The sequence below is a fragment of the Saccopteryx leptura genome, chromosome 5 (assembly GCF_036850995.1).
Source record: "Saccopteryx leptura isolate mSacLep1 chromosome 5, mSacLep1_pri_phased_curated, whole genome shotgun sequence".
Taxonomy (NCBI): Eukaryota; Metazoa; Chordata; class Mammalia; order Chiroptera; family Emballonuridae; genus Saccopteryx; species Saccopteryx leptura.
In genome coordinates this window covers 103809-131680 of record NC_089507.1, presented here as the reverse complement: position 1 = coordinate 131680, position 27872 = coordinate 103809, and the positions used below count along the sequence as shown (strand labels likewise).

General features: G+C 53.1%; 1 protein-coding gene across 1 annotated transcript; it reads right to left on the bottom strand.

Annotated features, from left to right (window-relative positions):
• Window positions 1-57: 57 nt before the first annotated feature.
• PDE6B (phosphodiesterase 6B) lies at window positions 58-27853 on the bottom strand. Its single transcript, XM_066385406.1, has 22 exons — window positions 27205-27853; window positions 24639-24791; window positions 24293-24382; window positions 11311-11451; window positions 11152-11226; window positions 10853-10917; window positions 10008-10074; window positions 9793-9840; window positions 9035-9184; window positions 8633-8776; window positions 8317-8382; window positions 7780-7926; window positions 6272-6379; window positions 5806-5915; window positions 5554-5641; window positions 5120-5220; window positions 4815-4922; window positions 4178-4241; window positions 3792-3866; window positions 2579-2662; window positions 1213-1369; window positions 58-351 (listed from the first exon to the last, which is right to left on the bottom strand). Exons 1-22 carry the CDS (start codon window positions 27670-27672, stop codon window positions 290-292), a joined length of 2571 nt encoding a protein of 856 aa, XP_066241503.1. The 5' UTR covers window positions 27673-27853; the 3' UTR covers window positions 58-289.
• Window positions 27854-27872: the final 19 nt, after the last annotated feature.

The window sequence follows — 27872 nt, the reverse complement described above, 5'->3', positions numbered from 1 at the left end:
ATGTGCAGAGGTTCTCATACACCCAGTGCTTCAGATACACGCACAGACTTTCAAAGGTTGCTGGTATTACTATGTATCCAAAGGTGGATGAGTGAAAGTGTAGGTTAGGCTACACTGTAATTTGTAGTTGGCTTTAGTTTATAAAAACAAACACCTTAAAAATATTTAAAACACCCCAAATTGTCTCCGGTCATTCTCTCAGGTTTCCTAACCTCTTGTATCAAGTGGTTAGAGACCGAGTCCCAGTGGGCACAGGGATATGAGGGAGCCATCAGATCCCACGAGTGGCTCACAGGATGCAGCAGGTCGAGGACTTGGGTGCTGGGCCACCATTGCAGATTTCTGTGCCTCCTGCAAGAGAAGACAGTACGGTTAGTGGGAGCTGTGTGAGTGCCAGCCAGGCTCCTTGTTGGCTCCTGTGTCCTCTACCAGCCCTGCAGGAGAAAGGGCAGAGCCAGGCATCTATGGTCAGCCTAAGCCGATTAACTGGGGCTTGGCCTTCTTTATCTTAGCCCTCGGTGGCACTTCAGCCCTGGCCTCCCACAACCCTGAAACTGTCTTATTTATGTTGATTCCCTCCCCATCCGAGGAATTGTAGGGAACAGCAAAAAAAAGTCCCGGCATTGAGGTGGCCGAGTGGAAACAAGGCGCCACTGTCACGGATGCCAGTCTGGGGTGCGCTGAGCTGCTCCAGTGCAGCCACACTCCCACAGCGTAGCACGAGCAGGTAAACACACACTTGACACAGCACAGGGAGATGTTATGAGCACTCGACACCTCGCTCTTATTTTCCTCTGTGTGTGTAGTATAGATAGATTTTCTGAATTACTTGGGAGGGAACTGTTCTTTGAACAAAAAATCTGTTAAGAGTTCATGATATTTTAGTAGGACTTTCTCCTGTTCATAAAGGAATGAACACTCAGTTATTACTTCCTTGGAGAAGATGAGATAGTTTTCTGGCTAGGACCAAGAGGAAGTCCTTTCCATCCAGGCTTAGGAGCTGCTCTATCAGCAGGCCCATTCAGTGGACGGGCCTCCCCCTGTGGCTGCCTCTGCAGTGAGGAACCCAGGAGCATTAACCACAGGGCTGTCTGAAGTCTGCCTCTTCTCCAAATTCAGTCCTGTTGTCTAATTGTCTCTTCACACACTCTGACCATGGATTAGCTAAGTGCCCAACCCGCCATCTGCATCCTGAGTCACATGGACCCAGACCTTTCTTGGCTGCTGTCTTCTCCTCCTGCTTCTTCTTCTCCTCCTCCAGGGCCTTCACTTTCTCCTCATATTCATCAGCCAGGGCCTTCCATTCTTTCCTGTTGTTCTGCAGTCGCTCTAACATGGGCAGGATCTCCTCGTGAAAGCGGGAGAACTCCTAGAGAGGGAACCGAGATGTTGGGCTGCACCTCCCGACTGCTCCTGGGCAGATGGGATGGGTCATGTCCCCATGCCTCAGCCCTTGGTTTGCGCTGAGGAGAACCCTGAGGGGGCCTGCCTGGCGGAGGAGGAAGGGCCACTGAAATGCCACTTCCCAGCAGAGCTGTGAAAAAGGAGAAGGCGTCTGCGTTCTTGAAATCAGAATGGGAGCTGCGGGTGTAAATGCTTATGACACATGCAGTTGTAGTGGGGCAAGGATCCCAAGAATAGAGTAGAAAATGTCAGTTACAAGGGACATGGGCAGACATGCAAGTCCTGTGCTCCTGTCTCATACATGCAGCACACACAAGCACACACCACACACAACACACACACATCACACATGCACATGGACACACAAGCTGTGCGTGTGTGGGTGCAGTTGGGTAAGGGATGCCACAGTGGGGCTGTGACCTGTGATGTCAGGACTGCAGTGCATATCCTGGTCCTGCCCCCCACACCCACCCTGGCACTTCAGCTGTGGAGGCAGGAAAAGCGGCTAGAGTTTCAGTGAAGGGAAGTGTGGTGACATGGGGGCCAAGATGTGGGTGGGAATGGCCCAGTCAGGGATGACGTCACTCAGAACCAGAGAGCATCCTCCTCAGAATATGGGGTTTGCCCTGCAGCCTCTTAGATGGCAGGGTGGAGCCCCCGGGCATGCTGGGTGTCATTGGGAAGGGGCTGGGCAGTCACATTTCCCATGTCCTTGGCCAGTCCCCTGAGCTGTGACATCACAGCTCCATGTCTTTGGTGTCCAATTGTTGCCTGTCAGTTATGCAACAAGTGTTTGCTGGGTGCAGCACACTCAGCTGTGAGGGGGACCCGCCCCTGTTCCAGGGTTCACAGACGCCAGCAAATGAGGCCACAGACGCACTGTGGTCAGAGCTCCGAGAACAATGTTCAGGCCCTGGGAGGTGCCCAGGTGGGTTTTGGGGAAGGGACATTTGAGGCAAGACCTTGAGGTGACTGAGAGGACATCAAAAGGGAGAACGCCTGGCGAGAGCTGAGGAGCTGGCCGGGCGAGGTGAAGGTGGGAGGGATTCAGTTGGGCTGATACTGAAGATTTCGGATTTTAAGTGAAGAGGTGAGGAGGGTGGCACTGAGCAATTGGTGACCCCACAAAGGCCTTGTCCTCTTGGAGCCGGCTGGCCCTGTGCCGCCCACTCACCTTGTACACGAAGGTGCACACGAAGTCGATGAAGCCAACCTGCAGCTTGGGGAGCTCGGCCGCCTTGTTCCGGTCCATCATCGGCTTTGGGGGGAAAGGGACACAGTGCAGGGCTGGGGGCAGTTGTGCCAGACACATCCTCAAGCACCAGGACAGCCCCACCCCACTCAGATGAACATCTTCACCAAGACACACTGGAAGGAGCTGCACCCTCTGGCCCCAGGGCCCAGCCTGCCTGACAGACGCTGGCCCTAGGAAGGGGAAAGCCAGGAGGCCCCATGCCTTTTTGAGCCATCAGACCCTGGACACTCCTGTCAGCGTCCACAGTGCTGGCTTGTCCTATGTCACCCATTGTCCAGGAGAACTGCCCTTCCCTCCAGCTCCCCGGGAGCTCTCCATGGTGCTGAGCCAAGACCCGCAGTTCCCGGAGGGGAACCCCAGGCAAACTTCGAGGAGCTGTCCTTGGTGTTCACACACTCCGGACCCACCAAGTCGCTTCCTGTCAGTCTCTTCTTCACAGCTACCCGTGGTCTGGAGCTTGGCCTGGTGAGGGTGAGCTCAGGAAGGATCCTGAAGGACCGGCCCAGAGGGGACACCCAGCTACTTGTCCTTCCCCCAGGAGACTTTGCTAGTTGGTCAGCACACCCTTTCCTGCCACCTGTACCTGGCCCAAGGCCTTCTCAAGCCTGTTCTCAGATAGCTGTTCACTGACTGGAGTTGATTTGTGAGACAAACCCTCTTTCCATCCCTTTCATATTGTTGCTAGACACCACTATGCTGTGCTTATCCCTTTGGTTCCTATGCAGGTGACATCGTGGTTGATCAGCATATTCCTGACTCCACAGTGGTGACCTATAGACACCAGCATAATCCATCTACCATGGTATGGGCCCCTGGACTCTAGCCCCTGGCTCTCTTGCCCAGCACTCTCTCATGGGCCAGGTCTGTCCTGCCCAACTGTGTTCACTGCAGAACTGTCCGGGCTAATGGAGCCTCTAAGTTATAAGCCACAGCTTGGTTCTGCCAATTTCTATCTCTACATGGGCATTACAGCTTTACCCGTATCCTCAGCCACCTAAATTTATATGACCCACATAGTGAGATCAAGGCCCTAGGACCTCAGGAGGCTCAGGGTTCCCCTGTCTGCACCAAGCCAGGACTGAGGCTCTCAAGGGCCACAAGGGGGACAGAGGGTTCTGGAAGCAACACTCACAATGGGCTGCTGATCCAAAACTGTCCTTTCTAAGTCACCTTGTTCCCAGAACTCAGCTGCTACCAGCAGAGCGACCTGGGGGGTAGAGAAAAGGCAGTCATCCCATGGAGTTCAGCATTGATCAGAAACTGTCCTGAGAACCTGCCAGGAGGCTCCAGACCCTTGGGCTCCTCCACCCTGGACCCTCTGGGAGCCCGGCTGTGTGGGCTGGCCCAACCCACGGCTAGAGCAGAGGCCCCTTCCACAATGGCAGCCATTGATGACCAGCCCCAGAGCAGGGCAGTGCCCTCAACACTGCTTGCAAACCAGGGGTCTGACCCCACGTCAGGCTCCCCCTAGGTGCAGTCCCATGAAGGAGGGAGGTCGCGCCCCACGTGACTTCTGACCTTGCTCTGGACTTCCCAGGGCTTGGTGATGGCAGACAGGTCACACGCCGTCATCATCATGGCCCTGTGAGCAGATGGAGCTACAAGAAGGCCCAGATTTGGCCTCCCTCCCTCTCCATTCTGGTTCCTTCCTGCCTGCATGGCCTGGTGACCATGGGGCAGAGGTCCAAGCCCCGTGTCCTTCCAGAAGTGATCAGCCAGGGCACACCCTCTCCACCTCTGCCTCCTGTCCCCTCCCCCTTGCGCCACAAACTGATGTCAGCAAGTATTTATCTGGTGCCTTTTAAGTGCCTGGTTCACACACACACACACACACACACACACACACACACTTCCTTATCAGATTTCTGGGACAGGCCTGAGGGAGAAGCTGAGTCTCCACCTTGCAGATGAAGTAACGAAGGCTCCTAAAGTGAGTCAACTTTTGCCAAAGTCCACAAATTAAGGAGCTGGCCTGTCTGACCCCAAATCTCAGTGTTTCCCTGAAAATAAGGACCAAGATGGAGCATCTGTTTTGAGGCCTCAAGGCCAGCAAGAGAGGTATTGTTCTTACTAAAGAACGTGAGAGGACCTTTGGTGTCTGGGTCCTGTAGGAGGTTTGCAGGAGTAACCAGCTGCCCCTCCCGCGACTGCTCACATGACTATCTCCTTCCGTGTTGTCTCCAGGGACAGGTACTCCGTCCAGCTCTTCCTGTCCTCGTAGTTCTTAGACTCGTCCACTATCTTCTGGAACATTGTCCTTTTCCTGAACCCCAAGAACAAGTGGAGAGAGTCGACCTCACCCCCTCACCCCAGGCAGGACACCCGCCCACACGCGTGTTCCTGACCCCCCCACTCCCACCCTTCCAGCAGAGGAACCAGGCAGAGTCCGGGCCGCCTGGGGCCGCAGGAGTTTTCCTGGATGCCCCGGCCCTGGACGGGGTCCCGCGGGGCGGAGCCCACTTGAAGTAGAGAGCCAGGTCTGTGGCGATGATGGCGATGTCCATGAGGTGGATCACGTGCTCGTGCTGCCTCCGGTTCAGGTTTTGGTAGATGTTCAAGCTCTGCGGGAGGGGTGTGGTCTCAGGTCGGTCCTGGGACCGTCTTCCAAACCCGGGGTGCGGGCGTGGCTGGCCGACTTCTACTCGTGGGTCATGAGCACCAGACCTAGGTGACCTCCTACTGGACAGAGCCCACCCACCGCGTGAGAGCCTTCCGAACGCGAATCTCGTGCTGCACTGGAGCTGGGCCTGCCCCCCTCTCCGGCCTACGGGCCTCTGGCACACGGTCGGACCTCCTGTCCGGCGAGGAGGCCGCGGGGCGCTGCCCGCTGCCCAGGGTGCGCGCTGCAGTCACCCGCCAGGAGATGCCACCCTGAGTAATGCGGGGACACGAACCTCCTCCGCCAGCAGGAACTTCCCGAACTCCAGGTGATGTCGTTCCAGAATCGAGGAGCCGTGCAGCTTGGCTAAGGGGTTCTGGGACCTGTCACAGTTTCATGAAGAAACAAGCAGGGGTCAGAAGTCTCCAGCGTGGCCGAGAGAGGGTGCCCCTCAGAGAGTCCCGCGTCCCCAGCCTGGCTGCACCGAGGCCCCTCCCTAACACACCCCTGTGCGCGCGCAGGGGCGCGCGCGTCCCTAGCCACCTACTTCATCTGGTACAAGTTGTTGGTGCCGCGGTGGTCAATGTCGTGGCACAAGCCGGCCGTCACCATGGCGAAGGCCTCCAGGTCTGTGTAGTAGCTCTTCAGTTTCCCCGTCTGCGGAGACAGATGCCCACGTTCCTGCCACCTGGCCAGCACCCTCGCCCACCCTCCTGTGGCCGCTCCAGGGGGCGGGGGTGATGGGGTAGGCGTGGGGGCTCGGCCTCACCCAATGCCCCTCTCAACCCTCCATCTGCTTTCTTGCGTGGGCGGGCACAACCCCTGCTCTGCCCTGGAAGGCCCCACGTCCTACACGAGGAGCCCCCACCTCTAGCGCCCTGGGCCTGTCCTTGGAACAAGGAGGTTTTCACAACCCTGGTTGGGTGGATGTAGTTTGTGTGTATGTGTGTGTGTGGGGGGGACCTGCCGCCCACCCTGGCTCCGGGGCGCTGCGCCCCTGCCCACCCACGCACCATGAGCAGCGTGAACATGGTCTGGGCCACGTTGAAGCCGTGGCGCCAGTTGTGGTAGGTGATCCTCCGGTACCCTTTGCTCACGGAGAACAGGAACCTCACCAGGGCCTGCAGAGGTAGAGACGTGAGTCACGCCAACACGTTAATTGAAGGTCACCCCACATTCAGTCTCCTCAGCCCCCTGGACAAGCCCCCCCCCCCCCCGCCCAGTGGATGAGGGCTACCACAGTCTGACGAGTCCATGCTCAGTTCAGAAGGGCTCCAGCATTCCTGGGGACGTCTGGAGTCTCCCTTCTATTTCTAGCCCAGTTTGGGAAGAGGACTCTAGCCAGGGGGTTGGGGTATTTTAGAAGAAAAGGTCCACAGAAAGCATAGGTATTTGAGTGGGGCAAGATTTGTGGGCACCTGGTACAGGTGAGGAGAAATAAGATGGAGGCTAAAGGTCCAGAGAGGGATGGGGGGCCGGGAGGTGAAGGGCAGTTATCTCTGGACAGCAGAATGTAGGCCCAGGCGAGCCTTTTAGTGTTCTGTGATTTTCAGGGCCAGAAAATTATTGAAAATAAGTTTGTTTCTGTTAATATTTTCTATATGTTTTTTCTTTTGGGTTTTTCTTTAGTATTTGATCAGATGTCTCCTGAAAATGCCACCTGCTGCCCTGATGTAGGGGCATGAGGAAAGATGGTCCCCTTATGTGGGCGGTGGGAGCAGATGCTCTGGGTGTGAAGGAGAAAGCGCAGGACAGTAACAGAGCTTTGGCAGCGTGGGCCACCCCCCACACCAGGTGTTGGCAAAGGCCTGCATTCCGGCTGAAAGGATCGCATGTCCTCACAGGTGATGGGCTGCTTCTGTTCCCTCTCTGCCCAGCCGAACCCCCACTATTGCCCAGTGATGTATTCAATGATCAAATTGCCTGGAACTCCTATTTAGCAAATGTTCTGTCCAGTCATCCAGCCATCTGTCCATCATGCAGTCCTTCCTTCCAGGCAATTCCAACTATTCACTGCCCGTGTGACCTGCCTGCACTGTCCGTTCTGTAATTAACATGCCGGCCCCAAACTTTCTGCAGAACCTGGGACCGTGACCACATGTCTCCCACCTCTGGTGGTTCTGGGAAACCTGACTATGTCGCCATACTGCAAGGGGAAGCTGGGACCCCTGACCAGGCCCCTCCATACTTCCTGGGGGCCTGGGGCCCCCACCAGGCCCTTCCACCTCTCGGGGGATCTGAGACCCCCGATTGTGTCCCTCCACCTCCTGACCACGACCCTCACCTCTTGGGGGAATCTGAGGCCCCTGGTTGTGTCCCTCCACCTCCTGACCACGACCCTCACCTCTCGGGGGATCTGAGACCCCTGGTTGTGTCCCTCCACCTCCTGACCACGACCCTCACCTCTCGGGGGATCTGAGACCCCTGGTTGTGTCCCTCCACCTCCTGACCACGACCCTCACCTCTCAGGGGATCTGAGACCCCTGGTTGTGTCCCTCCACCTCCTGACCACGACCCTCACCTCTTGAGGGATCTGGAACTTCCGGACCACGCCCAGCTCGTAGTACATCTGGATCCCACATTTGACCAACTCCAGCTCAGTGCACTCCAGGTCGGAGAAGTGGAACTCGTAGATGTCAAACTTGGTGGGCCCCGGCAGTATTTCCTTCTGTGGGAGGGAGTGTGGGCCTGAGAGAGGCAGGCCCACCAGGCCCCCCTGGTTCCTCGTCTCTTCTCCTCCCACGACCCTCCAGGGACGCCTGCCTCCAGGTCGCTCTGGCCTGTAGCCTGGAACACGGGTTCCCTGATGGCTCAGCCCTTTCCTTACAACCTGCGGCCCAACAACAAGAACCTGCCCAACTGGCCAGACACAGTGATGTTGTCAGGAAGACAAGTGCAAAGATGTGCATGTACATGACAGGTGCACACACACGACAGCAGCCGACATCACAGGACAACACTGCGCTTAAGCACACACAGCGTCCTGGGAATAAAGAAATCCGCCCCCCACCCTCAGGCCCTTCCAGCCTCCACCTCTGGGTGGGGGTCAGATTCTGACCAATATTTTCCCCAGCTCCTCTTCCTCACAGTCGGCCGGCTCCTTCCCCAGGCGTTCTCTTGTTGGCTGACAGAGAAAACAGATGTGTTATGAAACAGTGTTATCTGTACCCTTGTGTAGGCTCACATTCCTGTGCATCCTGACTAATGGAGTCCTCACAGCACAGCCAGGAAGGTGCTGGTCACCCCCTGCTTACAGCCAAGGAGACTGGACACCAGGAAGGGACCCGCCATGGGGACTCGAGGATGGGCCACAGCTCCTGGGTGCATGTGTCCCCACGGGGCAGGGAGGAGCCCAGGAGGGAGGGGGGCAGTACCAGGACCAGCTGGATCTCGTCCTTGTCGCATTTCACGTGGTACAGAACCATGTCCTGGGCGATGTCCTTGCGGTTTTCCAACTTGTTCATCTTGTCATAGGTGTCAGTGTTCAGCACTGACCAGCCCAGGAACTGTGTGAGGGACTGCAGACAGAGCAGTGTGTCACCCAACTGAAGAGTATCCACTATCCAGGTGTTCAGGCTCCCAGTGCCATGAGTGCTTCTAACAGGGCAAGCGGGGTACCCACCAGAGACCCCCTGGCTCCAGGATGGGGCCTCACACTCCGCCTGGTCCCCACCCTCCTCGGACCCAGTGCTGGGTCAGGGGGTGAGAGCAGGTGGGGTGTCCGGTGCTGTCACACAAGCATCATGGTCAGAGCGGCACCAGGGACAGGTGTTTACCTCCATGAGGACTTCGTCCTGTTCATCAAAAGGCTTCCCGTCTTTCCTGTTGTAAAATGTGGCAACCCCCACAATCTCTTCCTTCTTGTTGACGATGGGCATGGACAGGACATTTTTGATGACCCAGCCAGAGTCGTCCAGGGGGCCTTCCTGCGGGGACAGGAGTCCAGAGGTGACTGCTGCTCGGGGTTTGGCCCTGGCCTCTCAAACTGCAGAGTCTTGGTCATTGCTCCTCTGGAGTCCGACCAGTCCCCTCCCCTGCCCGCATAAAAACTGTCCGTCCACGTTCGGGTTGTGCCCTGTGCCACAGAGGCAGCGTGCATTGTCCCAGCGTCGGTCACACAAGGTCCCACTTACAAGGCTCTCGTGCCCCACAATCACACAGCTGGTTTTACCTCAATGCTGCTGGTTGGTGTCTGGCCAGTGAAATATGGACATATTTCATATAAAAGCTCCTGGAGGAGCCTTTAGAGACAAAGCCTACTTCAGCCAGGGCACTGGACCCTCAGCCTCTTCCAGAAAAGAGCCTTGGTCATGTGTGCCCAGGGGGGAAGACACGGGAAGGAGCCCTGAACCCTTGCTGGGGTCCAGCTGTACCCAGCTAACCCACAGACACATGAGCCTGGGATATGTGTTTGCTGTTGTCACCGAGACTTTGAGGTTGTTAAGTAGCAAAAAAAACAATTTAGACCATCATTTCTGAATCACACTGTCTTCTTTCCTAAGTGCAATGCATTTTTCTCTTAACAAATAGATACCTGAAATTTGAACATTTCATCAGCAGGGGCATTCATAATGTTGCAGATCTGAAAGCAGAAAGCAATTTCAGCTGAAGCAGCCAAATAGTGTGATTCTGAAAACACTGTTCACCCTGGGGGTTTCTACATGGGCCAAGCCAAGCGCAGGGAGCTGGCAGAGACACACGGGCTGGTGGGAAGGCCGGGGTGCAAGGGCGGGGCCCCAGGGAACTCACAAAGCCACTTTCTGCCACGTAGGTTGGAAGGCCACTGGCCAAGGCCCAGTGATCAGCCGGGGGTGTGCTGGGGAGAGAAGCAGAGGCTCAGATGGACCAGACACCGGGGTTGTGAAGGGTGTGTGTGTCTGTGATTGTGGTGCAGTGTGTGTGTTCACACTTGTTCCATTCCCTGAGCTCTGGGTGGAACAGGGATTTTGGGGTGGTGGGGTGGGGCGGGGGAAGTAGGGGAGGCCCTAGGGAAGGGAGGAGGGGGGCTGGGACATCTGTTTTGCCTCATTCCTCCTTCTCTGCCTAAGCTGAGGCCCTTTGTCCTTCCCTACAGAGGCCACATCCCAGACTCTGGAACTGAGTGTTGGTCGCCTGCTCTGTGGGCCTGGCCCTGACTCAGGAACCCCAGGTCCCCTGTGTGGGACCTGCTGGCTAGGGGCCTGACAGGTGGGGCCTGGGACCACATGGCCAGGTGGCTGTAGGGCTGGGACTCAGTCTCTCTGGAGTGGAGTCCTGTCCTGAGCTCCACCGGGCTGTACTGCTCACTGAGCCGGATGTCGCCTCCTGTCCCATCGCAGCTAGGTACACAAAATCGGCGCTTCCGTTCCAGGATCTCCACCTGCCCAGGGTGGCTGGGCAAGCCACGATGAGACCCTGAGGTTCTCCAAGGTTACTTGCTGCTGACAGGGTCAGCTGAACAGCTCTCCTGACCCCCTGGACATCCACCGCTGATGTTCATGGTGCCTCTGCCATCACCACCTTCCTCTCCCCCTATCCACTTTCTCCCAGGTCAGTGAGTCAGCCCCTCTCCCCACCCTTCTGTGTGGCACCCTCTACTGTCCACAGGCACTTACGGGATGACCTTGATGTCTTCCTTGCCATGGAGGATGTAGTCAATGACTTTGTAGAAGATGATTTCCTGAGAAACAAACCACAGTAGTAATGAGGGACTCCCGGGCCAGCACCTTGATGGGAACCTCTGGGAGATGAGGTGTCTGTTCCTGGCTCCACACTCCCCGCCCCCCCCCCCCCCACAGCCCACCCCCACCCCCGCTCCCTCTCCACTCCTGGGTTGGGCTGGGACAGGCCCTTCCTGCCCTGAAGTTGGATCTGGGGAAACCGGGGTGTGCAAGCTGCTCCCTCCCTGACTCACACGGCCATCAGGTGTGCGTGGGCCTGAGTATGGCTGGGCTTCTCCCATCAGAACAGGCCACACGTCAAAGAATTCCTAGGCAGAGAGGAGAGGGCGTCAGCGAGTCAGCACCGAGCGGGACCAGGCTGGCCAAGGGCCCCGGAGGAGCGGAGGTCTCACCTTCTCCTTGGTCATGTCCAGGAGGCCTACTGAGTATCGGTCGCAGTTCAGATAGGCCCGCACGGTGTAGAAGGCCTTGTGGAACTGCCTTTCAATGTCCGTCAGCTCCTCAAACACCTTGTTGGCCGACCAGAGCAGCACCTACGGGAGTGGTGCACTGTGGGCTGTGTTCACACCCACACACCTGTTTGACTGCAGCAGCACCCGGGCATAAAGTCTTATACCTGAGACACACACATGCACACACATCTGCCCACAGAGCCCAGCAGGTCGCTAACCCACTTGCCCCTCCCAACAGTGTTTCTAAAGAGCGCCACCACCGAGGGCTGTATCCAAGCACCTGACCCTGGAGCCCTGGGAATCTCCTGCAAGGTGAGGCCTCTGGGCTTTGGCCACGTGCCTGCCCTTCAGTGCCTGGTGCTGGCTTCATGTTGGCTTAGCGAGTGAGTGTGGTTGAAAATTGAAATCGATTGAAAAGCTGGAAAGGGAAAGACTTGACCAGCCAGCCTCCATAATCAGATTCTGTGGAGCGGGGCTTTGAGAATATGAGCTCATTGTTTCCTGGATGTCAGACCCTTCTGTGGTCTCAGCAAAAAGAGTTGAGCCCTGGCCGGTTGGCTCAGCGGTAGAGCGTCGGCCTGGCGTGCGGGGGACCCGGGTTCGATTCCCGGCCAGGGCACACAGGAGAAGCGCCCATTTGCTTCTCCACCCCCCCTCCTTCCTCTCTGTCTCTCTCTTCCCCTCCCGCAGCCAAGGCTCCATTGGAGCAAAGATGGCCCAGGCGCTGGGGATGGCTCCTTGGCCTCTGCCCCAGGCGCTAGAGTGGCTCTGGTTGCGGCAGTGCGACGCCCTGGAGGGGCAGAGCATCGCCCCCTGGTGGGCAGAACATCGTCCCTGGTGGGCGTGCCGGGTGGATCCCGGTCGGGCACATGCGGGAGTCTATCTGACTGTCTCTCCCCGTTTCCAGCTTCAGGAAAAAAAAAAAAAAAAAAGAGTTGAGAGTAACGATATATTGACACGCCCCTTGAGGCCCTGGCCTGACCATGCCCTGGACATCCACCCCCGCAGACCCCAGGCTGCTGTCCAGGGCTGATGGCTCAGACTAATTCCGTGGGGCTCCCCTCCCCATTTTCTTCATTTCCTTAGCCGGTGCCCACAGGCAGGTCACCTCCAGGCCCCACCTTGTCACCCCCTCCGCATCCGTCTTCTGGCCTGTGAGGAGCACTGTGTGGTGCTGGGCCCCTTTTCCTCCTCCAAGAATGTCTCTGTGTAGCTCCCTTCCTGTCAGCCCCCCTCAGGGACCTCTGCAGCTCCCGGTTGTCAGAGGAGGAGCCAACTCTGGAAACCCCACTTACCCTGGAGTCTTCTCGCCAGGAGGCAGCCCTCTGCCCATGTAACCACAGTGTTCCCAGTGGTGTGGCCCCAACCCCTGTCTGCCTACCGGTCTCCACTGGTGGACAAGGCTTTCTGGGTGGCATGGCCCCAACTCTGCTGTGCCCACCTCTCTCATTTCCCTGCGCCCTCAGTGCTCACATTAAGCAAGCACAGGGCCTTTGCATAGGCTCTGTCTTCTGCCTTAACAGCCCTCAGCCCAGGCTGGCGTCTTAGCCCAACGTCATCTCTGGAAGGCTCTCCTCCAGCCCCCGTGGAGCGAGATTCTCTACAGCACCCGTTTTGTCCCCAACCTCAGGATGTATAGTCTCAGTGTTTCTTCACTTGACTACAAGTTGTGTGAGGTCAGGCGAGAGCAGGCTGACTCCTGAATGTCCTAGAACTTCATCTTAGTGGCCTCACTCAAGGCCTGTGCCTTGTCCCTTTGTCAGTCACAGTGGTCCTGCCCAAATCTCCTCTCCTCCGTGGGTGGATCCTGAGCTGTTTCTGTCTTGACTGCTATAGATTATGTCTAGATGGGACCAAACCTCTCTGGAGAAGCCAGAAACTCAGATTCTTATGTAGAATCTCGACTTTATTGTAAACCTGCTAAATCCAACTAAAGCGTTTGTGTCCAGTGACACATGCTTTCCTTTGGGGTGCAGCTCACCCCTGACCTGTGAGTCTTTAGTACTTGGACCCTCCACAGGGAATGGTGACTCCTCTGGACCCTGAGCTTGCTGTCATCAGCACACATGTCACGTGAACGGACCACCAGGAGTGTGGGTCAGCCACAGACTGCAGTGTTGCCCTTCCTGGTTTCATTAAGTGTGTTCTGGTTAACGGTTCCATAAAAAAGTTGGAGGATGGCCTGACCGGGCGGTGGCGCAGTGGATAGAGCATCGGACTGGGATGCGGAAGACCCAGGTTCGAGACCCTGAGGTCGCCAGCTTGAGTGAGGGCTCATCTGGTTTGAGCAAAAGCTCACCAACTTGAGCCCAAGGTTGCTGGCTTGAGCAAGGGGTTACTTGGTCTGCTGAAGGCCCGTGGTCAAGGCACATATGAGAAGGCAATCAATTAACAATTAAGGTGTTGCAATGCACAAAGAAAAACTAATGATTGATGCTTTTCATCTCTTCGTTCCTGTCTGTCTGTCCCTGTCTATCCCTCTCTCTGACTCTCTCTCTGTCTCTGTAGAAAAAAAAAAGTTGGAGGATGTTGAGGGGTTACCTTGGGACCTTGAAAATGAGGGGCATCCAACTACATGGAACAAACAACGCAGATAACAACACAGACTTCTAGAAGGCCTAATGTGATGCTCAGACCCCAAGAAGGAGGTGTCAGAACACCCAGAGGGTAGGCAGCAGACAAGAAAAATGAGCCCAGTGACTACCCAGTGGTCATCTCATGACAGCTAGTTGTTGAGTGTTCACAAATTTTGGGAGCCAGTTGTTAAACACTGCTGTTACTAAAGATAATGACATACGTTTAAAATTTAAGAAAAGTTCATCAAAACTCTATGTATCTATTCATATAGGTAATCATACTCCATTACAATTACTCATCTTCTTTTAACAGGCCAAGAGCATAATGATTTAACTGGAGCAGTTTAACAACACTAAACAACCCCAAGTCAGACCAACTTTATGAAGCAAACTTGTCTACGTGGCCAACAGTGAGAAGATTTCCAGGTGGAGGTGAGAAGACTCCCAAGCCTGGTGAATAGCATTGCAGCTCAAATGTAAATTTTCTAAAATTGATAATTTTAATAGAAATTTAAATGCCCATCTTAAATGGTACAGCCTTTAGCCATAGGACACAACCTTTATTAGTAAGTACAAAAAATGTCATAGTTGGCTTCAAAGAAACCACCAACGAAGAAAGCATTGGAGCTCAACAATGCAATTATTTTAATTCCAATAATAAACATTAACTAGTGTTTTTACCTTGCACCATTCTATTATGTGAATTCCACCCAATGGGATCAGCATAAGATCATGAATTCTTCCTGGCAGCCATCACATCCCTGGTATTTGACCTCGAAATCATGCCTCTCTTCCCGTTTCCTGAGCATCCCACGCTAACAGCCTCAAGACCATCCTCACCAGACACCAGTCCTAACTTCTCCATTAGCCGTTCGTTTACCGATGAATGAACTCAAAAGGGGTAGAATGAACTGAATACTGATAATGAAAGGAAAACATGACTGTGACTCTTTAAATCATGATTAAATTCATAATTACCAAGTGTCTGGTTCACATTGCACTATAACAGCTTCTGCCGTGTCCCTGAGAGGCTTATTGATACACTGGTCATGCTGAATATTGTCCTTAATATGCTTAGAGGAGATAATATTCTCAATAATCATAGCAGTAAGGGTAATCACCTGCATACCTAGCCTACCTTAGCTGGTATACCAGTTGTCTCACTAGTATCTACAGCCACTACCTCTCAGAGTAGATAACATTTTTGGTGGTGACGACATATAAGCTCTCAACGTTCTCCAATGCTAAAATTATTTCTTCTTACAACTATTTGGTTAGTAGCAGTTACATGATTATGAAAAAACATTATACTCTGAATACATATTATACGAATATATAATATTCATATCAAAAGATACAAATACAGTTCTCACAGCTGCACCACCTAAACTAGGGCCATGTTGAGTCACCGCCTAGCCCTCCGCAGGCACATGGGACGGTGGCTATAGTGGACGTGGCAGAAAGCAGAGTCCGGAATCGCACGCTGCTTTCCACCCAGAATACTGTTCTGCCCAGAAACTCAAATTATGCACGAACTCATAGCTCAAAGCATACACACAGTTCTCCCTGTGATGGAGCTAATATTGTTATTACTGCCCTCAGTCCCCTCTACATCCTAATTATAAGATAGCAGGGAAAGCACACACCACGATAACCAGACAAAACCATTGTTTGCATGATAAAATACCCTCCTAACAATTGGTATTCTGCACTGCCTACTCCTCCCCAAACCCAAAAATCATTTTGTGAGCTTTTTACTTGTGCATACAGTTTAATAGAAACATTAGATGTGACTCTAATGACAGAAAGTAAAAATTGTTATTAACCAAAAAAGTATGCAAAAGTTGCTAATTCATGCCTTCATGTATAATGGTATGGACTTTTCAAACCTTTAAAGGGTGGGAGGCTCCATTTGTGTTAGCAGATAAAATACTGGAAGAACTCCAAATAAAAGTAATAAACCTATTTGCCTCCTCAATAGTAATTTCACTACTTATATTAATTCTACCATCATACCAACCACATATAATATTTATAAAAGCAAGACTTATCCACATTACATAAAAATTATAATTTTATATGTCTTTATCACGACCATAATGCCAGAGTAATATTTATCCACTTTGTACCAGCTGGGTCCAATCCATATCTTTCTGAGTCGAAATATCAATTCGTATATGAATCCAAATATGATCTGTATAATTCTCACGGCAATTAAGTACGTTGGCCTGGCTGAGAGGAGGATGCACCCCTTGCTCATGAAATAAAAAGGGAGCCAGCAAACATGGGCACAAGGAGAGCCCCTCCCAACCCCATTCCCAAGGGAGGGGGCTTCATCTATCCAGGCCGGAAGTGTCAGCAGACACAGTATTTGAAGATTATGGCTAGAAATTCTCCAAATTTGATGAAAGACCTGACTATGAACACACAAGGAGCTCAACATAGTCCATTGAGGGTGAACTCAAAGCCATCCATCCCACGGCACATAAAAGACAAGTACAGTCTCAAAAGCAGCCACAGAAAAGTGATTTGTGCACATACGAGGAAAACTCAATGAGCTTGTCAGCAGATTCCTCTTCACAAACTTTGGAGGTCAAAAGACAGTAGGCTGACATTCAATGTGCTGAAAAACACCTTTCAATCCAAAGTCATACATAGGGCAAACCTATCCTTCAAAAGTGAGGGAGAAATGAACACATTCCCAAGTATACAAAACCTGAAGGAGTTTGCTGCCACTAGAGCTTCCCTGTCATAGATACTCAGGAGCCATGCAGACACGAACTCTAACCCACGTCTCAGTAAAAGTAAATGCATGTGCAATTCTAAAACCAAGCATTATTGTAACAATGAAGACTATGTTATAAAAAACTGAAGAGGATGTAAATACATAGAAAGACTTAACGTTAAATCTCAATACTGCCCTAGGCCATCTGGATAGGGATTGCAGATTTAGTGCAGTCCCTAGCAAGAGCTCAGTGATGTTTTGCAGATACAGAAAAGACCATCCTAAAAGTTATATAGCATCTCAACAGACCCTGAATAGGCAACACAGTCTAGAAAAAGAACAAGTGTAGAGAACTCACACTCCTGATTTGGAAACATTTTACAAAGCTACATTAATCAAAACAGTGTGGTACCAGCATAAAGACAAAATTATAGCTCAATGGTCTAGAACAGAAAATAAATCCTTGAATATATGGTCAAATGATTTTTGACAATAGTGTCAAGACCATTCAATGAGGAAAAAATAATCTTTCAACAAATGGTGCTAGAAAACTGGATACCCACATGCAAAAGAATGAACTGGGAGTCTTACCTCACACCATGTGCAAAACTTAAGCAAAATGGGTAAAAAAATTAACTGTAATGTCTACAACTATAAGACTCGTAGAAGAAAGCATACAACAAATTCATCATGACATTGGATTTGGCAATGACTTTTTACATAGGACACCAACAAAAAAACACGCAACAAAGAAAATAGACTTCCTGAAAATCATAAACTTTTGCGCATCAAAGGATATTATGACAACCCAAGGATGGGACAAAGTATTTGTAAATAACATATTTAATAGAGAGTTAATATTCAAATATAGAGAACTCCTAGACTTCAACTAACAGATTAAAAGTCAGCAAACATCTTGAACAGACACATCTCCAACAAAAGGGTACCGGTAGTCAATAAGCACGTGAAAAGGTGTTCAACATCACTGATGATTAGGAGACTGAAAATCACAAGTACAATATTCATCTTCACACCATTAGGACAGTTTCCATTCTAAAAAAGAAATACAGAAAACAACGAGTGTTTCTGACGATATGCGGACATTGGAAGCCTGCGCGCTAATGGTGAGAATGAGAAACACACAGCCGTGGTGGAAAACGGCATGGCTACTCCTCAAAAATGAACACAACCAGACGTGAAAAGTCTGGACATTGAAAGTGGTCCTCGTTGCTCATGTGAATGTGCTTACTACCATTGAACTGTAAACTTAAATATGGTGAACAAATTAAATTTTACGTTACATGTTTTATACTACAATAAAACTATTGGGGAAAAAGTGGAGAGATGGAGAACTAGGTACTATTATACACAATTAAGGGAAAGTGGAGTAGCTATGTTAATGTTAGTCAAAGCAGACTTCAGAAGAAGGAATTATCAGGGGTGCAGAGGGCTGTCACACAATGATTAAAGGGGTCATTTCTCCAAGAGGACATCACAACTCTTTTTTTCTTTCTTTTTTTTTTTCTTTTTCATTTTTCTGAAGCTGGAAACAGGGAGAGACAGTCAGACAGACTCCCGCATGCGCCCGACCGGGATCCACCCGGCATGCCCACCAGGGGCGATGCTCTGCCCACCAGGGGGGCGATGCTCTGCCCATCCTGGGCGTCGCCATATTGCGACCAGAGCCACTCTAGCACCTGGGGCAGAGGCCACAGAGCCATCCCCAGCGCCCGGGCCATCTTTGCTCCAATGGAGCCTTGGCTGCGGGAGGGGAAGAGAGAGACAGAGAGGAAAGCGCGGCGGAGGGGTAGAGAAGCAAATGGGCGCTTCTCCTGTGTGCCCTGGCCGGGAATCGAACCCGGGTCCTCCGCACGCTAGGCCGACGCTCTACCGCTGAGCCAACCGGCCAGGGCGACATCACAACTCTTAATGTGTGTGCACCAAGCAGCAGAGCATGAAGTTACATAGAGTAAAACCTGATAGAACTGTGACGAGCAATTGGTAAATGCACAATGGTAGCGGCAGGCTTCAACTGTCTTCTTTCACTAATTCATAGATCGGCAGGCAGAAAATCATCAGGAAAATAGTAGGAATAAACAACACTGGATAGCATGGCTTTGTGAGGACGACTTCATCCAGCCACAGCAGACCACACATTCTCCTCATTCATGTGAGGACTCACCAAAATAGACCATGTTCCAGCCACAAAACACATCTCAGCAAAGTTGAAAGAATAAAAATCATTCTTTTTCATACCACAGTGGAATTCAACCAAAAAAAAGTAACATAAACAGAGCTGGAACATTCTGAAGTAGATTCAAGAACAGGTTTCTACACCCCATGTGAGTCAAAGAAGAAGACTCAAAAGAAATTTATAAACACTTAGAATTAAATGAAAATGAAAATAAAACTTATCAAAAGTTGTGGGACACAATGAAAGCCAGGGTTGGGGGAAAGTTTACTGCATCACATGCACATGTGACAAGACAAAAAAATAGCCAAACCTAATAATGTAATCTTAGCAAACTAGAAAAACAAGACCTATTTAAACCTAAAGCAACTGGAAAAGAAATAAATGATAATTAACAACTCAGTGCCACCTAACCTGATAATTTAGATAAAATAGAATAGATAAAATGGATTTTTCAATGCCTTGAACATGAGAAATAGAATAATTGGAACAAAACTATAATGACTGAAGACATTGGATCAATAATTAATAACCTTCCAAAAAGAAAGAATCATGCCTGATGAGTTCATTGGTGAATTCTACCAAACAGTGAGGAAAGAAATGATGTCAAGTGACCACAGTCTCTTCCAGATCACAGAAACCGAAGAACCCACATCACTTTTTGAGGTCAGCATGACCCTAATACCAAAGCCAGAAAAAGACATTGCAAGAAACAAAAACTACAGACCAAAATCTCTCATACACACACATATAAAAATTCTTTTGTGTGTGTGTGTGTGACAGAGACAGAGAGAGTCAGAGAGAGAGACAGACAGACAGGAAGGGAGAGAGATGAGAAGCATCAATTCTTCATTGCGGCACCTTAGTTGTTCATTGATTGCTTTCTCATATGTGCCTTGACCAGGGGCTACAGCAGACCAAGTGACCCCTTGCTCGAGCCAGCGACCTTGGGCTCAAGCTTGTGAGCCTTGCTCAAATCAGATGAGCCCGCGCTCAAGCTGGCGAACTTGTGGTCTTGAACCTGGATCCTCCGCGTCCCAGTCTGATGCTCTATCTACTGCGCCACTGCCTGGTCAAGCCAGATGCAAAAATTCTTAACAAAATTGTGACAAAACCAATTCAATAATATATAGAAATAATTATACTTCACGACTGATTACTATTAACCTGCCTATTCTTCCCAACTAGATGTACAGATTTAATGCGGTTTTAATGAAACTATCAGCAAACTACTTTGTGGATGTGGACAAAATTATTCTCAAGGGTACATGAAAATGCAAACAAACAGAACACACAGATTAGCAAGCAGAGCACTGCAGGAAAAAAATATAGTGGGAAGACTGATATTCCCAGCTTCAACACTGGTGATCAAGAGAAGATGGTGTTGGTGAAAACAGACACATTACCAACAGCATAAAATGGCCCAGAAACAATATCACAGACACGGGGACAGTGTGATGGGTGTAGTGGTGATCAATGGTGGAAGGACCTCCTGTTCATTCGTGTAGCTGTGACAACATCAATCACGTGCACAACAGTGTATCCAGACCCAGACCTGACACCTCGCGCTGGAGTGTACAACACAAAGCCATAGCGCTTCTACAGGACAGACGGGAAAATCAAGGTGACTTGGGTTTGTTTGGTGATGCAACATTCAACTATAATCTTTGAAGGGAAAATTCAGAACTTGGACTTTATTATAATTAAAAACTTCTGTTCAGCCTGATCAGGCGGTGGCGCAGTGGATAGAGCGTCGGACTGGGATGCAGAGGACCCAGGTTCGAGACCCCGAGGTCGCCAGCTTGAGCGCGGGCTCATCTGGTTGAGCAAAAAGCTCACCAGCTTGGTTGGACCCAAGGTCGCTGGCTCGGGTCCAACATATAACAGCAAGGGGTTACTCGGTCTGCTGAAGGCTCGCGGTCAAGGCACATACATATAAGAAAGCAATCAATGAACAACTAAGGTGTTGCAATGCGCAATGAAAAACTAATGATTGATGCTTCTCATCTCTCTCTGTTCCTGTCTGTCTGTCCTTGTCTATCCCTCTCTCTGACTCACTCCCTGTGTCTGTAAAAAAACAACAACAACAAAAACAAACAAACAAAAAACTTCTGTTCTTCTAAACACACTATTAGGAGAATAAAAACACAAGCTACATCCTTGGACAAAATATTTGCAAAACACATGTTTGATAAAGGACTTACATCCAAAATTTTACCCAAAACTCTTAAAAGTAAACAATTAAAAAAAACCCAGAAACCCTAATTTAAAAATGGGCAACAGATACCTCACCAGAGAATAACATATACAAATGGTAAATAAGTATCCGAGAAGATGCTTAGTAGCATCATCTGTCATTAGGGAATTGTAGAGTAAAACAATAATGAGATACAGCTGCTAGAAGGACTAGACTCCAAACAAGTGACAACACCAAGAGCTGCGAGGACGCAGAGAGACGGGAATGTTCGTGGTCGATGGGACCGCAGAATGACAGGGTGGCAGCTGCTCACAGGGTCAGGCACCGTCACCCCACAGTATCCAGCAGGCACCCTCCTGGGTACTTATTTACTCAACTGACTTGGAAACTTAGGTCCGCACAAATGTTTATAACAGCTTTATTCATAAACGGCCCCAAAGTGGAAACAACCAAGGTGTCCTTCAGTGTGGCCCATCCAGACAATAAAATATTATCCAGCACAAAAAAGAGTCATGAGCTGTCAAGCCAGGAAGAGACGAGGAGGGACCTAAAATGCACATGACTGACTGACCGAAGCCGACAGGAAATGGCGGCACGCCGTGTGGTTCCCGCGATCGGCATCCCGGGCAAGGCGGCACTATGGACCAGGGGTCCCCAGACTGTTTACACAGGGGGCCAGTTCACTGTCCCTCAGACCGCTGGAGGGCCGGACTATAAAAAAAAACTATGAACAAATCCCTATGCACACTGCACATATCTTATTTTAAAGTAAAAAAACAAAGCGGGAACAAATACAATATTTAAAATAAAGAACAAGTAAATTTAAATCAACAAACTGACCAGTATTTCAATGGGAACTATGGGCCTGCTTTTGGCTAATGAGATGGTCAATGTGCTCCTCTCACTGACTACCAATGAAAGAGGTGCCCCTTCCGGAAGTGCGGCAGGGCTGGATAAATGGCCTCAGGGGGCCGCATGTGGCCTGCGGGCACGGCCATAGTTTGGGGACCCCTGCTATGCACACAGGGAGAGAAAAGTCCAGTGGTTGCCGAGGGTAGGTGAGGTGGGGGTGTGACTGGGTGGAGCACGGAAGTTTAGGGCAGTGAAGTTATTCTTTATGATACTGTAATCGTGAAGATACTTCAGAAGGCATTTGTCAAGACCTACAGAAATGTACAGCACAAAGAACGAACCTTAATGTATGCAAATTAAAAACATCATTTAGTAGATTGGCAGAGTCCAACAAAGGACATGAACTGTGGCCCAGGGACCGAACTATTGAAATGCAAGGCCCCTCTCTGAAGGGGCTGGAGGAGGAGATGCTGACCTCGGCCACCAGGGTGAGCAGAGTTGGGGACACCCAAGGCAAAGAAGCAAAAGAATCTGTTCATGAGCCCTGCACCCCAGTTCCCTGGGGGACATCAGCCAACAGCTCTGACATGCTCTACACGCAAACTGGAATCGAACTGTTAGACACACGGGTGACACGTGACAAGAGCAGGAGTCTCGCTGCTGGAGTGAGATCTGCACACAGCAAGGGAGGGAGACGACAGCGAGAGCTCCTGTTGAATTCAGGGTGGACGCAGCGGCTCTGTGCACAGCAGGACACGTGTGTGTGCGCGAACTACCTGCTCACACCTCCCCTTGCCGGGTGAAGGGACAGGGCCTGGAAGCTACAGCAGCTCAGGAGCAGTGAGCACACCCCTCTCCAGGGAAAGGAACCAGGGCTCCTTGAAAAACGGCTGACTCTACCACGGGCGGGCGTGAAATGCAGAAAGGGGCCCGGAGCGTCTGCTGGCCCCTGGAAGTCAGGACGTCAAACAACAGCTACCAAACAAAAGCAACCCCCCTCGCAGGAGTGGGACCAGCGGGGAGTGAGGGTCAAGGGCATAGGAAGCACAGTCGGAACAAGCTGAGCCACCCCATTCGTCACTGTGCTGGGTTATAACCGAAGTCACTTAACCCTGAGTCCAGACTGATAGAAACAGATAATTACACAAGTCAACAAACAGGCCAGAAGAGACAACTGTCCCGTGCAAACCCGTTCTTGCCGTGTGGGTCTTAGCAACCCCGTCTGAGCAGCACATTGCACCCCATAGCCAAATGCAGCCCTGGCCATGTTGCTCGACCTCATGGCCTTTCCGTTGACCCTGAGCCCGGCCTCACACCCGAGGCCCCTGCTGTCGACCCCCACACTCAACCCCCAATGGCCCACTGGCTTTCAGTGGCTGGGTGGCCTCAGGCCCTGACCACAAGCTTTTCTCGGCCCAGGACCTCCCCAACCCTCCCTACCAAGTGTCCTCCCTGCCTCTTCTGCTTGGGCTGCACGTGAACACCAGGACGCTGGACCTCATCCCCCCAGGGCTGAGGTCCCAGCCCCACATGGTCCTGACCCTGGGAGGTGTCTCTCCTGGAGGGTTTTATCACAAGTGGCCATCGCGGGAACAGCCCGTAGTTAGGAGAACCTCCTGCCCAGGCTGCTCCTTTTAAAGCCCCCGAGTCCAAAGGAATCCCCCAAAGTCAACCTTCTCTGCACACACAGAGACAAGCCCAGGCACCTTCCATCACTTTGGACAGGTTTACAGCGTGCGGTCAGGATGCAGACGGCACCCAGACAGAGCAGAAACGGGCGTGGCATGGAGTGGCCTGTCACCCTCTGTGTCCTCTGTGGCTTGGCCGTGGCACGGGCAGCTTCTTCAGCCCCAGCCCCACAGAGACTTCTGTCCCCTCTCACACTCTCTATTTATTCAGGTCTCACACGGGCAGGGGGCACGAAGGGGACCGACCCTGGAGGGCCCATCAGCTCTGCACCCTTTCCCACAACACAAGGCCCTGCCCTGCTCCCTCTGGCCTCCACGCCCCATGCTCTGGGGGCAGCAGATGTTGTCCGTGTCCCGAGTGGCCGGGGCCAAACCACCAGGGATCTCGGCCTGCAAGGTGTTCCCACCATCAGTCCACAATTCTCCCAGAGAGGGTTTGGGGCAGCTTGCAGGCGTGGCAGTGCCCTCAGTACGTGCAGGTGTTCACACCCACCCCAGGGAAGGGGCTTAGACCCCAGTGCTCGGGCGTGGCACACATCAGCTCTCTGCACACGCGGCGTCACAGCCACAACACAGATGCCGCCAGCCTGAGAACCTGCCCAGGTGAACACAGCCCCGCCCGCTGTCCAGAGAGAGCGGGGGGAGGGGGGGGATCTGGACACCCTCCCTTGCGGGGCCAGCGCGGGCGGGTACCTGGCCTCGGCGTGTCTCACAGTTGTGCAGGTAGCTCAAGTGGTAGATCTTCAGGTTCAAGGCCCCGAAGTTCAAGTACTTCAGGAAAACCTGGAACAGAAGTTGCAACAACAGGAGTCAAAGGCTGGTTTTCAGGCGGCCCCCCGCGGTGCGCCTGCTGGCCTCAGCATGGTGGTGAGGATGACACACGGGTGCTCGCTGGTGAGGATGACACACGGGTGCTCGCTGGTGAGGATGACACACGGGTGCTCGCTGAGGTGCCTGAAGCTGTGCACAGACAGACAGACGGACGGACATTGATGACCACACACACCCCTGGCGCAGGGCACAGGCCCTAGACACTCACGTCTTCATCTTCACTGGTGAAGCACGGGCCGTCCAGCTTGTTCAGGGCCATGATCACGGCCACCACGTCCTTGCCGTTCATGATGGGTGTGGCCAGGATGTTCCTGGTCACGTAGTCGGTCAGCTCGTCAGCGAAGGAGCTGAAGTGGGAATCCTACGAGGTGACAGGAGAAAAGACGGAGGCTGTGGCTCTGCAGACCTGGGGTCGGGGTGACCTCCGCTGAGGCCCCCAGGCCAGGGCTACCCGGGGGCCCCTCCCCCGGCATCAGGAGCCCGGGGACCACACGAGGACAAGGCCACCGGCCTCTCTGTCCTTGGATGCCAGCCTGGCTCAGTCTCTGTTGCCCCACCTTGGAGTCCATGACCCCAGCTCTGGGTTCCAGGTCCTGCGGAGTCCTCAGGACACCTCCCACCTTGCACCCCACCTGGGTCCACCACAACTGTTCCCTGGGGGCCTCTCCCCAGACCCCTCCTGCCCCAGGCTTCAGCTCCTCCTGCCTTCAGCCACCTGGGCCGGCCCCAGGTGCTCCTGCCCAGAACAGAAGTGTGAGCTGAAAGAAGGGTAAGCTCCAGTCTGATGGGTGGTGTGTTCATGGGGCAGCCAGTAAGTGGGGGGGTCAAAGGTCCCTTGTAACCCCGGGACCTGTCCACAGCCCCTGGGGGTCTCCAGGGCCTGTGCTCCAGCTGGCGCCTGTCTCTTGGGGCTCACTGCCTCAGGAGGACAACTTTGTGCACCTCTGCCCCAGGGTGGGCCCCACCACTCAGAGTGGCTGCTCAGGGCCACTCCCTGAGGGCCATGGAGGGGCTCCCAGCTTCTCTCCCCACAGGGAAGAGGTCAGCAAGCCCTAATTTGGCCCCAGTTCAAAACGAGGCTCCCCCTCCCCAGGTGACTTGGACTCTTGCCCTTCACAGTGGATGCGACCCTGGCCCTCTGTGTTCCGAGCACTGACATGTTTATACCTGAGGCCAAAGTGATGTGGTGTGGCGGCAAGATGTTTTAGGGCCTGCATTACTTTGGGTGGGGGTGGGGGGTCGGAGATGACCACAGAGCCAGGACCGGGGTATGGTCCTGCCCAGGGGCTGGTGGCCATAGCTGAGCCACATCCTGTGTATGACCTCCCACCCAGCTGCTTTGCATCCGCCTGCCTGAGTCAGGAGCTGCAGGTGAGTGCTGACATCACCGTGCTGCAGGCTCTCCACCCCACAGTGGCCCCACAGTGGCATGCACTGGCACACACCTCGCTCCAGAAACACCCCCAGCTGCTCCTGCCCTCTGAGCAGGGTGTTGGTGCCTTCGGTGGGATGAGGCTCTGCCTGTCTCCTCTCTGTAGAACCACCTGGAAGCCACATCTGGCCATGCTTAGGGATTTTTGATGCACTTAATGGAAATGGGCTCTTCTGTGGGTTTGGACTCTGGTCTCTGATCCACTGCATCGGAGATGAGTCAAACCCCGTGTGGCCCCAAGGATGAGGCCAATGTTGTGCCCTGCCCCACGAGGACTCACCCAGTGTAGCTGGGCAGCTGGGGGAGGACATCTGAGGGAGGCTGGAGGGGTCCAGGGACATAGCCCTTAGGGCGGGGGACATGGCCTGAGCCGAAGACGGAAACAGACCCTCAGAGCAGCATGAGGCACCCACAGCACAGGCTTGGGGGACAGGCGGAAGACACACCCCTGGGGCCGAGGGAACCAGACACCGTGGGGAAAGGAGGCAGGCTCCCCGCTATTGAACTCCTCTGTTTTCAGGAAATTCATGTCCCTGCTATTCCGATTCTTGGGTGACCCGTTTCTTAAAAAGGAAGTGAAGATGAGGTTAATCCCAGAGATTACTCTATTCAGGTCGCAGGTTGGGGACTGGTTTAGAACAGACAGGTTTAAGAGGATTGCAACCCGGCTGTTTCCTTTCCAGGTGCTGTTGGTCTGGGGTTCCGCGCACACGTCCGTTTGTCTCCAGGGACAAGCAGACAGCAGCTGCTTGGGGGCTGAGCACCTCTGGACTCCCTTTCACGGGAGCGGAAGAGGCTGAGCCAGACTATGGCTCCTCAGAGGCGTGGAGAAGGCAGCCAGGTGCTGGCTTCTTCCTGCTCCGCCCATTGCCGCGGCCCTAAGGCCCTGCCTCCCCCACGTCCCACAGGTGCATCAGACTTGTGCCTGCGTCCCAGACAAGATCACCCCCAGTCCCACCACTCTCCTACACCCACAGCCCCGCCCCCTGGAAGCAGCTCGCTCCCAGCGGTGTGGTCCTTACCCAGTTCCTTCCCACCCATCAGCACTTGTCCCCACTGGGACCTCGTAGCTCCCGCACTGCTGTCCACCTTTCTGCCCCCACAGCCTGCCTCCCTGCCGTGTACACTATGACCCCTTCCTGCTCAAGCCCGTCCAGGGAGCCTCAGGCCCAGGGGGCAGCCTGAGCTGACCGCCTTCCCAGGCATATCAGGGATTTCTTCTTCCCTGCAAACTCCCTTTACCTGCACCCCAGCCACCTTCCCACGCACCCCCACACGGCCATGGCTGCCCTGGGGCCTGCGGGGCCCTCATGGCCCCTGCGAAGCGCAGCCCAGAACCCACCTCGGTCACGTCCTTCACGTTCACCATCTTCTTCGTCTGAGCCACGTGGCCCACGACCCCGATGTCCAGCGGGAAGACGATCTCGGAGTCGGGGGGCACCAAGCAGTCCTCCAGGACGCTGTCCGGCCGTACGCTGAAGAGGCGCGTGGCGAGCTCGGCCACGCCGTTGCGCTGGCGGTACATGAAGAGGCTGCAGCAGTCGGCGTGCAGGATGGAGCAGAGGCGGCGCAGGATCTTGAAGAGCACGCGCTCCATGTTCACGTTCTCCTGCATGTCCTTCACCAGCTCGAACAGCGCCACACTCTCCTCCACCTGGCACAGCTCCCGGAAGCTGCTGCAGCCCGCCGGGAGCCCGTCCTCGCAGGCCCGGGCCACATTCTCGGGGCTCAGCTTCTTCCCAAAGTACCGGTCCACAAAGCCAGGGTTCTGGTCCAGGTACTGCCTCACCTGCTCCTCACTGAGGCTCATGGTCTCCGGCTGTCTGTCTGTCCTGGGAAAGCTGCCGGTCCCCAGGCACACATGGGCTCCCCGCAAACACTGTCATCAGCAAAGCCTTTCTTAGTGATGATTAGTCCTGAGAGGACACCAGCTGACTCGCCCACGCCTGCCCCCTGGCCTTCAAGCCTTCACTTCCTGCCTCCCCTGGAAAAATGGGGGCTTCTGGTGAC

Bases quoted from the DNA above. Each gene is read 5' to 3' on its own strand.
- PDE6B (XM_066385406.1), bottom strand. From the start codon at position 27,672: ATGAGCCTCAGTGAGGAGCAGGTGAGGCAGTACCTGGACCAGAACCCT. The intron at 11,227-11,310 runs GTGAGACCTCCG...CTCTCTGCCTAG, and splicing joins TGGACATGACCAAGGAGAAG to GAATTCTTTGACGTGTGGCC. The intron at 1,370-2,578 runs GTGAGTGGGCGG...TTCCCTCTCTAG, and splicing joins TGTGCACCTTCGTGTACAAG to GAGTTCTCCCGCTTTCACGA.